Consider the following 15400-nt stretch of genomic DNA (forward strand, 5'->3'; position numbering starts at 1 on the left):
ATAGTTCAAAAGATCTGACTATTAGGATCTTTTTTTTTTAATTTAAATTTCAAGAAGATAATAATTCCTTTTCATTTCAGTTTTGGTCAAGGCCCTTGAAGGCAATCATTAACTAAAACTTGTATCAGCATTCATTTTGATTCTTAACTCCTCTCTTAAATAAGCAGCTGGGAGACTGCTGGAATTAAGAAGCTTGTTGAGAAAATTGTTCCCATCCTTTTGTGAAGGTCCAGCTACCTGAAAGTACTTTAAGCTGAAAAGTATTTAGGCAAATAAAGAGTTCAGTTTTCAGGATATTTTGCTATCTTCACTTCCTAATTTTCCCTTCCAAATCTGTTTAAATAAGCAAACAAAAATCTCACTGTGAGGACAAGATGCATGATCTAATCAATGTCTTCTATGTGTGATGACCTATAATTTTCCAATGATTTCTTTATACAGTTTATGTAAGTTTAGTGTGGGAGATGACTTTCTGTATTTTGCCACAGGATGAACTACAATTGATTATGTAGAATCTCATTTCTCCTCAGTTTTCTTGCATCTAGAATTTTTCAGCCTTTAAAATATGTTACTTTCTTTCCACAAATATCTTAAGTGCACAGGCTTGGTCTTCCTGAAATTAATTTTCTAGAATACTGTAAGTTCTTTCGAACTTACTGTGCTTTTAAGGGTGTTCAGTTACTTCAACTCTGTGCTACAGCTGAAAACCAGAAAACATAGTACTTGCAAGCAAAATATCCTGTTCTGTTTCTGGGGTGTATTTGCAAACTGATATTAACCAATTATCAAATTCTTGAATTGATGGAGTTTCCCACTGACTCCTATTAAAATGACTCAGCTTGGCTTAGTTGTTGAGACATTACTGCAGTTTTTCAGAGCTTGTCTGTAGCTGGAAATGTCACTTGTTGAGTTTGTTTTCTAAGGTGACTCTGATACCTGATGTTGTCGTTACAGGTTTGTTGCAGGCACATCAGGATTTCTTTACTGTAGTCTTGTGTAATAAAAGTCTGATGGACCTCAATCAGATTGAATGCCTTACATGTGTTTTTGCGACATTTCTTTGGCATCCTTTAACTGATCACACAGTCACTCATTTCTAACTCCTTTCTGAGAGCTATCCTCAAATAATACATATCTATTAAAAAGTTGGTATTTTCTAATAGGTATCTTCTGGTGTCTACTTTGCAAGCATTTCTGAATTCTGAGCAGCTGACACTTTAAAGCCTTATTTTGCCATTTTGTACAAGCAGTAGGATGGAGTGCATAGGGTTGACATTAAGGCACTTGATCCAGCCACTAAAATCTATCGATACATAACAGTGATTATTATTGTCTGGTTCATGAAGTATAGTGTTCCCTTTGCCAGATGATGCTTTAGCTCTGTAGTTTGCAATGGCTGATGCCATCTTAAATGTCGCTTGAGCTCGGGGCGCTGCAGGGCAGATCTTGAGGACATGGGGTTTTTTTCCCCTACAGTTCAATACTCTGTTATTGCATGCATACATGGGTGCATGCTCTCCCTCTGTGTAACAGCATAGATATATATGTATTTATGCTGGTAATGCAGAATGATAGTGGAACAGCAACGATGAATTACTGTACTCTCAGAATTATTTGTACAGTCAATATTTAGTTATTGAAAAGTAGCAGGTCATGCCTTAGGAGCTGTAACTTGTTATTTAACTTGTGGTCCTTGCAGACTGCAAATTTAGCTCTGCCATAATAGATGAAAATTTCTTTGTCTTTGAGCACCAGGAATTCCTGCTAGGTAAAAAACTCTTAAGTGTTCCAAGGAGATGACTGTGCCAGATGTAATTTTTGATGGAAGAATACAAAGGCCTTTCTACCATGCTACCATGAAATGACTGAATACTACTTATTAATTTTTCAGGACAGCTGACGTTTGCAGAAATCATGGTTGATGGTAGTGAAGACCTTGGTTAGATTGACAGACATCTTGCATAGGTATCTTTTTTTTTTTTTCTTCCTAACTCTTTTTAGTTTCAAAAAACATATTAACTGCACCCAAATCTGACCAAAAGACAAAGTGGCTTTCTAGAAAAATTCCTTCAGACAATGTAGTTGGTATTTCTGACCATTTTAGAAGGGATTTCTTTAGCATTTGAGAGAATTAAGACGTCACTACGGCAGTCACAGCTTCAGCAGTCATCTTTTTCCTATTGCTTTTTCAGATGTGAATTAATACAAAACTGATGCCATGTTTTTATAGCTACTGTTTTTTTATATGAGTTCAATCAACAGTGCAGAATTTGCCTAAAGATTGCAAGTTCTACTGTGGTTCTTGAGAAATTATAAAGGACTTCAATAAGTTGTTGAGTTTTTACTGGGTGTAGCTTAGTACCTTTTTAAAAGAAGCCTGCTCCTGATCTGACAAGCAGATTTGGAAGAACTGAAATTTTTTTTTCTGTCATAAACAGAATTTAACTGTGTGTTTGACATATAGGTCTAGTCCATTCTTAAAAATATGTGAGAAAGGGAATATTGAATTTTCCATTATCTGCTCTGTTTTGTTCCATAATCTTTACCTTAGGACATCTTAATATCTAGTGTTTATATTCTACCTGGGTACTGCCTATTTCATCATTGCATCTTAAAAAAGTTCAGAAAGTGTCTATCTGTAGATATATACCATTTTTTTTTGCATGGCTTTAAGGGAGAATTGAAGATATATCAACATGTAAATGAAAGTGAATACCACTTTATCAGTTCAAATTTAAAACTGGTTCCTTCAGCCTATAGTTACACTATCAATGAGCTCTTTATCACTTTTTGTTAAAAAGATGCTGTACAGACTAACCTCTGCAATTAAAGCACTGCTTTCAGTGAGATTAATTCAAACTTTATTACAATATCATAATTGACTAAGTATGTAAATTTTAGTGATCACTCTATTTCAAAAATTGAAAATAGGCTTTGCAGGAAAAAAACCCCAGTTTATGTACTTTCGATACTAGTCAGCAGGGTGAGAAGTCTTTCCCTGGAAAGTCAGGCTGGATTTTAATGTTTTTCTGGTGCCATGAGATGCAAATATTTGCAGAATTAAATCATTCAGCAGTGTCCTTAGGAAGGTGACCAGGTGGGTATTTATTGGTTCACAGATTACTATGTATTGATGTAATAACACTGTCAGAAATCAAAATATTTTGGCTATTTTGTGAGTCAATCCCCTAAAGAAGTTATACTTCATAACTCTAATTAAATTCTCTTTTAGCTTTAGCTAACTCTATTTGTAATCATTGTGCTTGAATGTAAAGCGTTAGTTAATATAAAGGTGTCATGAAGTATTGTTTGTTTGATTTGATGTTGTTAAGTTTGTCTGAAAAACTGTGCCTGATAACATTTCTCTCTGTCTCTCCCTTTTCTCCTATACTCTGGGGAGGCAAGAAAAGGCCCACAACCTTACAATGCATTTTAGAGACTTGTTAACAACAGAGATGAAGTATTTCCATTAGACAAACCATTTGTAAAGCATGTACAGACTAAATAGACTGAAGCCAAGCTTTTCTTTTGGTAAATCCATAACCTTTTAATCAAGGTGAAAAACCATCAGTCAGAGTATTAATCCACTGTATTTGAGGCCTGGTGCTCTTCAGCAATTCCTTCCTTGAGTACATTCATATTGTATTGTAGTTACTCTGGGTATTTTTGTTGAAAATGTTTTTTTTTTTTTAAGTCTGATATTAGTTAACAGCCTTCATGTACAGTGTGAAACATTAGAAAGCTGTGTATTCATGAGCAAATTGAAGAAAAAACTGAGGACATGTGAAGGCAGCTGGGTGTATTTGCCAAAATACCAGTGTTGACATGAATGGGAATGCTCTGCAGAGCACGGTATAGGTTCCTTGCTTTAAGTACAACTTCTCTTTTGCTGTTGGGAATATTCTGAGCACAGTGATTTCATCTTATAATTGTTAGTTGGTTGACCATTCAGATTTAATAACTACCTATCATTTACAGTAGTTTTTGTGTTCTCTTTCTACTGAGCTTCATTTAGACGTTTTCTTTCTAGATGTGACCTTAATATTAGAGCTTGATAACAAAGAGCTTTCCATATCATGGTTTACTTGTTTTTTAACCATATTACAATATTATTGGATAGGTTGAGCTGTTTTGGAAGAACTTTTTATTAAAAAAAAAACAAAACCAAACAAACAACAAAAAACTGGCAAAAGGTCAAAAATATGGCCATCAGCTGGGTGGGGATGAGACTATGAGAATTGTCAGCAATTTTGTACCAGAGAGATGAAACAGGAAGGAAGTGGCTGTGTGTGGTCAAGTGGGACCATCTTTGTTTTTTGTGCTTACTGAATCGTGGGGAACTTCAAAGATAACCATTGGCTTTTATGTTCACAAATAAGAAATCAAGAAAAAATTCAAGGCAAGTCAGTGTGATGTCAAATAAGTCATTATTTGAACAAGCAAACTTAAACTTGCTCTTTGTTGACTTTGCTTTTAGTAAGTACTCTTGAGCAGTGTTGTGTTCATACACTTGTGGAAGAAACTGAGTCTGGGCAGTAGATTCAATATATTCAGGTACATAATTTAAAATGTAGAAGATTAAGGTTTATTTTGCTTTTGTCTTGTCAGGTGTGGCTGAAGATCATTTGTTTGGTGATTTACAGCAGGTAGCTATTGCAGTAGTAACTAGCACTACATAAATACAAATATAATAAACCTTTTTTTCCCCCTCCTTCTTTTTTGTAGGTAATGTACAAACGAATCCTGCAGCAAGCAGGTTTTATACAGTTTGCACAGCTTCAGTTCCTTGAAGCAAAAGAGCTCTTCAGGTAATTGTGTGACAAGAAATTTAATAATTTACCTTCTTTAAGAAGTTAGTGTTCTTGGTTTGAAAAACTTAGTTGCTTGAATGTTTTATATGTAGATGTGAGTTCACTGTAATGAAATGGTTTTGTTGGGGTTAAGAAGAGAGTAACATTGAAACAACTTTATAGCTGAAGAGTTAATACAACTGATTTTTTGGGGGGATGGTAACATATAGTAGCATTAAGAATTTGAGTGTTGTATGTATGGGGATTTTTCTACTTTTTGCCCATGAAGGTCAAGGCTTTATCACTGAGTCTGTGCTGTGATTTACAGCATGAACATTGCTTTGTAATTTTTTTTTTTTAATACTTTTAACAAAAGGTATAATTTAAATATTAGTTACAATTTAAGCATTATTGACATAGTTGTACTAATTTTTATGAGGATGATGATAGTGAATTTACTTTAGCACTTGTTCTGCTAGACCTTTTCCAGAAGACAAATTTGTTCTTGAAGTCTGTATTAACCTTGCCGATTTAGCCATTTCAGCAGTCACTTTTTTATAAATTGACCTTGATATTCTACTTTCTTTCAGAAAATGCTGCTTGTTATCTTTGTTCTGCGTGATAATTTCATTTCTGCTAGCCATGCCTCATTCCCTGATGCGGCACTGTCTGTAGTTAGTGGAATGCATGCTGACCACATAGAATAACTCTCCTCGTTATCTGCTGAAATTCAGTTTTAACTGCTTTAAATCTGTTTAGAGTCTATGGAATAGGATTAAGGTTAGACACTTTCAGTATATTGTAAGTGTGTTTACAGTGTAACAAAGAAGTTGTCCTTGGATTTATGGAAATGCATTGAGGAAGGTAAAGCTTTGAGGAATGTTGCTATTGGTGAGGGACTTTGCCATTTTGCCTCCTGCTCGCCAGTATGATGGGAGACACTGGGCTTAGATGAGCAGTGTACACTGAGTGAAGATGAGGGAATGACAGGAAAGGCCTGAACAGCATTTAATAATAGTTTGTTCTGGCCACAACCACTTTGTGTATCACTTAGTAATTGTCATTAGTGAGCAACTTGCAGTCTTTCTCCACCCTTACAATCTTTCAGACACTTGTGTATCTGACCCTTGGGCTGTGTATCTGAAGCAGAAGTACAAGTGGTGCATAGTTAAGAATATTTTAAGAGCAGTGAAAAGAGGGAAATGTATCCTGTGAGTGGTTCTACCACCTTGTGGAAGGAGTCAAGATTGCTTATGCATCCTCCATCCAACTATCAGTCCATCTGACAAATAAGCTTTAATGAATAGGATTGTGAGAGCTCTTCTATTGAAACAAACATGATTTGTGAGAAAGTGTGCTGTCCAACCACAAATTTTGCAGCTGAGTCAGCATCCCAGGGTGTTCCTTTCCTCTAAAAGCTGCAACTCCAAAGCAGAGCAACAGTTCTGCTGATGAATGAATTGCTGATGTCTGCTCAGGGAAGAAAGCCAGAATAAGTTTGTGCTTTTCTTCTGTCCAGTCCTACATAAGCTGAGCAGAGTGTTTCGGTGACTCTGAAAAAAACTTCTGGTAGTCAGGTTCCTTGATTTTCATCCGTGCTGGGCACACTGATTTAGAATAACAGCTGGGTGTGCCCCAATACAGTCTCAGTCAATCTTGTTCATTTTAAACTTACTGATGCTCACAGGCAAAATGGGAAAGATAGTGGCAGTCTGTGAAAACACTTCCTCCCATCCCGGTGTGTTGCTCTGCAGATGTTTCAGTCTTGTCTTAGAAATTACTTCAGTCTTAATGTCAAAGGGAAACTTGGTACCCATCTGAGAAAAGAGGGATTTAAGCAGTGAAAGAGGGTAGCAGCAGTACCTCAGAGATCTTGGTGTGATATATGGGCCTGCTTCTGGCTAAATATGAAGTGAGATTGTCTCACTACTTGGAAAATATCTGACAGTTACAGCTTAGCAGGAGGAATTATATTGGATTAAAAGTCTTCATTTTCTTGTATTGTTACCCTTCTTGCATAACCTTGTCAAGAAACAGTTATATCTTATGTTTAAATTCATAGTTCTAAAAGACTGGAACTTTTAAGAGAAGTAATTTGCCATGTTCCTTGTGGTTAATGCTGATGCTTCTGAATACTGAAGAAGGTTGACAAAAAGGAAGGATGTGGTAGCTTTATTGAAACTCAAATAGTTCAACAAAAGGAGGATAATTTTCTTCAGCTAGAGCCATTAATCTTAAAACTGAGTGAGAAGCAACAGTAGGGCTTCTTTGGTCTGACAAATGCTGTTGTAAGCAATAACAGAATTGTGATTGTATTATGTAGTTGTGCTATTTCATGTTGCTTTCATTAGAGTTATACCAAACAGTGCTTTTTAGGAGGTCATTTGCTGAATTTTCCATGCCTTACTGAGATGTTTGGCAGCTGTCATAGGGAAACCAGTTCTCTTCAGTGTTTACTGGTTAGATATTGCTTGCCTTCTGACCCACTGGATGCTTGGATTTTTCTAAACCTTGCTCTTTTTAACAAATAAAAATGTTAACTCTTTACACAGTATTTCTCACCTTGGAAAACCTATAGAGAGAATTTAGGTATAAGTTTCTCCTACACTGAAAAGGTTTAAAAAAATTGCTGGTACTTGTACCTGGAGAAATAAAAAGTAGGTGTGATGTAGGATTTGCATCTTGAATGTGATTCAAGAATATAAACTTCCAGTACAGCCAATGGGATTTAGGCAAAACAGCTAACACTGTAGGCTTCTTTGGCATCTCTGATATCTGTAGATATGAGGATCTGAATACCTAAGTTTCCTGAAGACTTGTAGATTCTTCCTGTTGCATTGTTTTATATATGAAGCCCAAAGGGAATTAATTCAGAATTGCTCAAAGGGAAGTTGCCTCACAGCACTCATGTCTCAAGAGTTTATTTTCTGCAGTGTGTTAAGTTCCTATCTGTATTTTGCTGAGCCTGAGATGCTAGAAGCTGAAGGCTCCGGACATGTTTTTCAAAAGAGATGAGTTCCTTTGTAGCTACTCTAAAAGGGTTTTGTCCAGATGTGATGGAAAGATCCAGAAGACATCCACAAATCCCAAGAGCCATAAGCCTTGAGCTGAATGTTAGCCATTTGTGCAGGTGGGGTCACTGTTTAGTATTTGGTATTTTTCTGAAGAAGGTGATGGAGGATGTGGTACTTTTAAGGAGGCTGTTTGATTACTGCTTACCACTGTTGTGGGGAGGACAAAACTGTACAGTTCAGCTTGAGAGAACCACAGGTGATTCACAGCCTAGGCTTTGGGCTAGCCAAAGTTGAAAGTGGATTCTCCTTTTGGAAACAGATCATCATTGAGGCCAGAATCTGTAAAGTCGGATGTAAAGTAGCTAGCTACTTCCTCAAGTAGGAAAACTTGGATGGTAAGATTAAAGGACTCAGAAGCTACTGTAGAGGTTGGAAAATGTTTTAAAACTTATTAAAAGCGGCATATTAAATATAGCTTTTTTTAACTTCATCCATTTCAATGGTCATAGTCTCCAACTCAAGCTTAGGGCCATCTCCAAATACTTGACAGCATAGCTAGAATGGGAATTGATGTTTATATTTGAATTTCTCCAGACTTATTCAAACTTATTTTTTCTGCTCAAATTTTGAGCAGCCTGTGAATATTAGTTGAATTATGGGTTGGCTTTAGTTCTAAAATCAGGGAAGATTCATTTGGATTGGAGGGAAAAGAAATATCCTCTTCAAATAGGGTTAATTTTCTAGCATAATGCATCTCATATAATATATTTCATCTGGTGGTCCTCAGAACTTGAAATTTCAGAGTAGTTGCAGTAGTTAAAACTGCAGTTAGGTTACTGTAATAAGTTCATACTGAAAACTCGAATATTCTTGGTACCATCAGGTCATGCCACTGACAAGAACTTGCTACTTCTTGGTTATTCTGTCTCTTATCATAATGTAGATCTAAGAATTTCAAAGCCAAATCCCCTAGGAGGGATTGAAAGAAACTTCAGTTGCAGAAATCTGTGAAGTAGACCTGAATGCCTTACCCTCAATTAGAGGTGGGTCTTTCTAGTGTGGAGGTGGGTTTTAGGCTGTAGGAGATCCCTGCATGAATTGGGAAAATCTGCTGTTCAAGCCTCCCCTTATGGGAAGGCTTCCCATTTTTGTCTGTTGTAGTTCTTCTCTATTGTCTGTGTTGCTATTTCTGTGCTTTGCAGTCACAACAAATTTGGTGTTGCTGCTGTCTTCCAGAATTTCTTTCTCCTGGTGTAGATTTTTGTAGTCAGAGGACTTGTATTAACTCGAAAGAGAAGTTCTAAAATAGGGATTCTAGTTTAAAAGTTTAAAAATATTTAAAAGTTGTAAACGGGGATTGTCATGTTTCCTACTAGTTCACATTTCCTGGGTGGTTTTGGAATTGTGTCTCTGGCAAGAAGTGAACGATGCTGGGCATGTCTGTAGTGAAAGGATGAGCCCGTTTATGATGATCTTTCACACTTTATTGCCTGTAGAAATCTGCTGCTTTTCTACTTCTGTGTTATCATTTGCTTATTTTAGGAATTCATTCCAATTAAGTTGTGAAGAGAAAGTCTTTGAGTTTGCTGATCACCTGCTAGATAAGGATGATTTAAAAAAAGTTCTTTTGCAACAAAATAACTAAGCAGGTTTCTTCTAGAGAACTGTCAAGTTTATTTTTTTTTTTTTCCCAGCAACAGTATTTCCTGCATTTCAGGAATGTTATTTTTTAAACCTGAATTCTGAATGAAAACTTTGATAGTGAAATAAAATGTCTTGATGTCTTGCTGTTCTTCTAAAGCAAGGTCTGGAAATAGTGTTCACTCTACCTGTGAAAATTAGAGATTGTTCTGAAAAAAAAAAATTCTTATCTCACAATATGAATTCTTAAAAAATTTTAGGAATTTCAATCTAGGCTGAAAGAAAAATGTTTTGTGTGCCATATCTATGTTACAACTTGCTGCTGAACAAAAGTATAGCATGTCCTCACACCTGAAGTGGAAAAGCCACTCCAGAGGAGCCTCCATGGAGGCCACCCAAGGCCTGTACCTGTACAACAGACTTACTGGTAAAATGGATGCATAATCAGTATCTGTGGTTTGCTTACAGAACCTCTGTAAGAAGAGAGCCAAATGAGGAATCTGGTGCTTTTCAGGGTTGGGGAGAATATTTTTATCATGCAAACAGGTTCTGAAAGCTTTAGTTTTGTACAGGAAGTTGCTGTTTTCTCCAGAATTACACAGACACAGTCTTTGTGGCTTGCCTAAAAGGGTTCACTTTTGCCTTTTTTTTAAAGTTTTTGTTTGTTTGTTTGTTTTTGTTTTATTTTCTGCCATCAGAAGGCTAGCTCCCATAATGTATGGATAAAGTCTAGAGCAGTCCTGGAACTGCTGTAGGGCAGTTCAGCTGATTTTTTGTGTATGCCAGAGAATATCTGTGGAAGGTCAAAAGCAAAAGACTGGCTAGTCTCTAAATTCTCAGAGCTTTCAAAGTCTAGAGGAGGAAGAAGAATGATAAAGATATAGCAAAAAAATATTCCAGAAAGTGACTGCATGTTAGTGTGGTGACTCTAAGCATATGTGAGCACACTTTTTTTTTTTTTTTTTTTGTGCCTATGTATACTTTTTCTTTCTTTTTGCTTCATCTAGTTTGACACTGTAATTGCAGAAGCGGCCAGCTTGATGTCCGGGAGCTGATCTCTCTGTACCCCTTCCTGTTGCCTACTTCCTCTTCATTTATCCGGTCTCATCCCCCTCTGCACGAGTACGCGGACCTGAACCAGCTGACCCAAGGGGACCAGGAGAAAATGACAAAATGCAAACGATTCCTCATGAGTTACTTGAATGAAGTCCGTAGCACTGAGGTTGCAAATGGCTACAAGGAGGATATCGACACAGCTTTACTCAAACTGTATGCAGAGGCTAATCATGAAAGCCTGCTGGATCTGCTAGTTTCAGAGAACTTCTGTCTTTTAACAGATAGTGCTGCCTGGCTGGAAAAACACAAAAAGTAAGTGGATTTTTTTTTTATTATTGCACCTTCTAGACCACAGAGAAAATTTCCTTAGATGCTCTTAGCTTCTAGAACAATGTGTTTGAGTACTTGTAGTTCCTGTGCTTACACTTGTCCAGAAGACATGTCAGTATGAATTAACATTGTTAGCATTTAAAAATGTTGGTGATAAGCTATTACTTGACAGTCCTAAGGTAAAGGAAATGCATTCTGTCTTATCCTGGTAAATGCAGAATTCTCCATAAAAGTTTCTGTATCCAACACAAAAGTAAAGAACTGGTACAAGTTTGGGAGAAAATAGTGGATTGTTTGCCCTTGTGATAATGGGAGAGTGGAATGACTGCAGTAACTGTACACAGACAGAATGAAAAGATGCCTTAAAGCCTGCACTACCTTAGGTAAATGCTATTAACCAGTTAGTGGCTTTAAAATTGTAGTTGCTTATTCAGGGAAAGAGCTCTTCTGAATTGCAAACTTTCTGTGTTCCACTGATTGACCAAAGACTGATTGACTTGAGATGACTGCAAATTACTTCAAACCAGAAATGCCAGCAGGCAGAGAATTGACTCTCATTAAGCAGGAAACATTAGATAGTAAATGTGTAAAATACAAACTCTAACCTTAGGTAGTATTTCTGTTTTGGTTTTCATTTTCTTTAGCTTTAAACTGTCTGGTGCAGTAGTAGCAACTATAGTGGTGAGGAAGAGTCTTCAATTGTGGTTATATTTGGGGTGATTTCATTTATTTCAGGTGTTTTGTTAAGACCTTTTGTTAAGTGTGATTTACATGGCATACTTTTGCAAGTGTGAATTGAATGAATGTTAGACCATTGTTCTGTGAGGACAGCCACTACAGAACTTGGCTGTTTTTTTCTTAGAATACACAAAAACCACTCTGTACTTGCACTGTACAAAGCTCTTCTTTGCCTGACCTGACTCCATGCCACAGTAAAGAAGAAAGTTTCCAGTAGTAAAACAGAGTTTTAAATAAACACAAAATAAAATATTATTTAATGACAGCTGATGAACTATTGGAGGAATAGTTACTTGGAGACATGTTATGTCTGTACATAGGATGGAAAGAATGGCATGGGAAACATCTCTAATTGGGTGCATACTTTGTGTAAGTTGGATCTAGTATCTACAAACTGTCCTGGGGACAGCAGTGATGGAGACACTTTTAAGGCAGAACTTCACTCCTTTGATTCATAAAAACAGCCTACTGAGACTTCCAAGTGTAGGCATGGCCATATACATGTCATTGTAAGCTGTTATTTGTTCTCTGTGCTAATCAGTCAATAATGAAATTAGTAAAAAAGTTCTAGCAATTTTAATATTATTTTCTCTGTCTTTACAGGTATTTTGCACTTGGTCTCCTGTATCACTACAATGGTCAAGATGCTGCAGCACTTCAGGTTAGAATAAATCTTTTAGTGTCATCTGTAAACTATTCCAAAATACTCTTTTAGCTCTGAGATAAAAATCTAGGTCTTAATTTATCTGTTTGAAAAGTTGTGATGTGTGTGTGTATGTATGTGTGTGTGTGTATGAGAAACTTGAAACTTATGCTAAGACTTCCATGAATAAATTAGTATACTAGATGTGAAAAGTCTGTAGAGCTTACTGAAGTTGACAGCTATTTAGATACTTGTATGAGATTTTTCTAAAGCAAAATGGTACCTACCAGAACATGCTTATACTCCTCAAAGATGGACAAAAGTGCTAAAATAATCAAGGAATCACTTTAAAAGCTATTTATGGGACTCAAGTAGCATGCCCTGTGCTGATTGATCAGTATACAGACAGTAAAAGAGAAGTGTAATCTCATGGCAGATGCTGACAACAACTGAGAGTTCATTTCCTTTCCTGGTGGTGACGAGTGAACACATTCTGCAAGACCTGTGGGTTTCAGATGGGTTAGTAAACCCTTTGGGGGACCTTCCATCTGATGTCACTAATGCTAGGAGTGGTCTGTACACTGTAGAATAAAAAATTAATTTCTTTCTGTCCGCAAAACTTCATTTAGAGAAATCAGAATGTTCTTGGTATTTTTCAGATCATATCCAGTATCTTTAAGTCTGCCTTATTTCATGTCTTTTTGAACACATTAATCACAGTAACCTAATCGGATGCATTCAGATCAGTTATATAAATTGTAATAATGGTCTGAGAAGAAAACAGGTAAGGGCAACAAAACCACATTTGTCATTTGCGAGAAATCTTGGAAGAATTTTGATGCTGCAAAAAACAAGGTTTATTGCTAAACTGGTTTGCTGGTTGTGGCACATTTTAATTCCAGTTATAATGTATATACAAATAATATCACATGGTACTTGTAGTTCTTCAGTCAAAATGAAAGAATGTTTTTCTTCTAAATTGCTTGTATAATTTGCTTTTAATTTTGCACATACAGAACACATGAAAAGTATACCATACATTGGAGAAAAGGATTTTTGATAAAAGCTTTCTCTGTGTTTAGTGTACCTCCTTTAGTCACTCTCAAAATGAGAGTCCACATGATATGGAGTCTGAATTGGGTGAATAGGGCAGCTGCAAAAGAAGGGTGTGATGGCAAAAGTGAGCAACCAAAGATGTTCCTTGCAATTGGTGTTCCTGTCAACTCTTTCTAATTCCTCAAGACTTGTACTACGTCTTCTAGTAACTCACAAATTTTGAGCTGGAAGAGCTAGTACACATTTTAAGCACTTTAATCTGTGTGTTTTTATTACAGTTATGGGTGAAAATAGTTGATGGAGACATTCAAGATTCTACACGCTCAGATCTCTACGAGTACATAGTTGACTTCCTTACGTTCTGCTCAGACCAAGACCTAGTGTGGAAGTACTCTGAATGGATTTTACAAAAAAATGAAGAGGTTTGTGATTGATACACTTTTCACAGAACATCAGTATTTCCCTGCAGTAGTGTTTGGGTTTTCCTTAATGTTGATTTTTCTTGATGGGTGATTGGACCTTTTGCAGAATACTTAATGCCAGTTAAATAGTGATCAGCTTAAGAAAACTTGCAGGTTTCTCAATTCATCCAAGTCCCTCTATTAGCAAGTGGTAGTGATAATTGCCTCTTTTTATTCTGAAAACAAAGTTCAGGGCATGAAAAATACAGCATGTCTTTTTTCTTCATATTGAGTAAGATAATTTTCAAATCTTAAAATAAATAAAACCTCTGGCAGGTTAGCTGTTGCTGCTTCTTCTAATTTTAAAGTGGGGGGTATCTGTGCACACCAGGACATGGAACAAATAACCCCCATTCAAGACAAAATTTCATCACTACAAGAATTAACTTAATCTGCCAAAATTAAAAAAAAAAATTGTGATGCTGTATCAGACAGTCTGTGCTGTTGGAACTTGTCACTGCCTGATTTATATTAATTTAAGCATAGCTATTTTGTGCAGTAATAGATTTCTAAGCTTTTGGTTTGGTAATTGAGAAAGTCTCTTGCTTTGTCAATATCATCACATGTGAAAAGGCTTAGAACATTCTGGCCTTTAATTCTAGCTTTCCTGTTGCAAAGGCTGAAGCCTCTTGTTCTGTTGTGCAAATCCATTCAATATTTTTTGTGGAAGTTATGCCCAAGCCAAGGTTTATTGGCTGGACAATGTACAGACTACAAATCGAGGTAGTGTAGATAAGAGTGAGATCATGATAAGCACAGAGTAGTGTAATCCTGTGGTGTTGAGCAGGGTTTTGTGTTTATCTTCCTGAATAATGTACCAACAATAGTGCTGTTCCTTTTTAATTTAAAATATTTATTTAAGTGGTTGCCATTGAGTTCCTGAATGCAATTAACTCTTTCTAGGTTGGTGTACAGATTTTCACTAAAAGGCCTTTGGAAGAACAGGAGAAAAACAACATTAATCCAGATGATATCATCAGTTGCCTTAACAAATATCCTAAAGCACGTGTCAAATATCTAGAACATCTAGTACTGGAAAGAAAAATACAGGTGAGTTCTGTGAGAATGGTAAAAGTATGCATAGGATTCAGGATGCAGATTATGATCAACAAGGCTGAAAATGGTCAGTGTCTGGAAGAAACAAGCATAATTTGAAGTCTTTCAAATGTACTCAGAGTACATTTGAGTACACTCAGAGATAGGAGTGTTTTTAAGACTAAAATGAAAGATGAGGAGTGTATACCTTCATTATTTTGAATTTTTCAGTGCTTGTGTTAGCAATTGTTAAGACAATTGCTTATGTCCCCTCAGACTTAGTGTTGGTTTTTTTTTACATCTGGTTATTGCATACTTTTCTGTTTCATTGATGAGGCTCTAACCTTCTTCTGGTAAGATCATAGAAAATCATCAACAACAAGTTGAGCAACTGATGATCCTATTGCACTGTGGCAGCAATATATTAAAATTGCTGGTTCAGTGTTTTACAAGTAAGAATGTTTTATTCTCTCTTTCTGGAGAAATTTGAACAATTAACAATCCCATTAAACCATGCACCACTCACTAGAATTCCAAACCACTCTTGATGTTGAATGCCCCAAAGATGCATTCACAAGTCCTAAGTGACAGTGTATTATACTTTTGGGAGTTTTAGCTCAATAAAAAAGCAGCCAA

At 36.3% G+C, this 15400-nt stretch overlaps 1 protein-coding gene across 4 annotated transcripts in view; it reads left to right on the forward strand.

Annotated features, from left to right (window-relative positions):
- TGFBRAP1 (transforming growth factor beta receptor associated protein 1) overlaps positions 1-15400 on the forward strand; it is a 32859-nt gene that overhangs the window by 12531 nt on the left and 4928 nt on the right. For all 4 annotated transcript variants that reach the window (XM_015636025.2, XM_015636007.3, XM_015636016.3 and 1 more), the window contains exons 5-9: positions 4726-4808; positions 10472-10813; positions 12173-12230; positions 13547-13690; positions 14633-14779. In XM_015636025.2, the coding sequence (XP_015491511.1) occupies positions 4726-4808; positions 10472-10813; positions 12173-12230; positions 13547-13690; positions 14633-14779 (774 nt within the window). The remainder of the gene's footprint in view (positions 1-4725; positions 4809-10471; positions 10814-12172; positions 12231-13546; positions 13691-14632; positions 14780-15400) is intronic.

Source organism: Parus major, chromosome 1 (genome assembly GCF_001522545.3).
Source record: "Parus major isolate Abel chromosome 1, Parus_major1.1, whole genome shotgun sequence".
NCBI lineage: Eukaryota > Metazoa > Chordata > Aves > Passeriformes > Paridae > Parus > Parus major.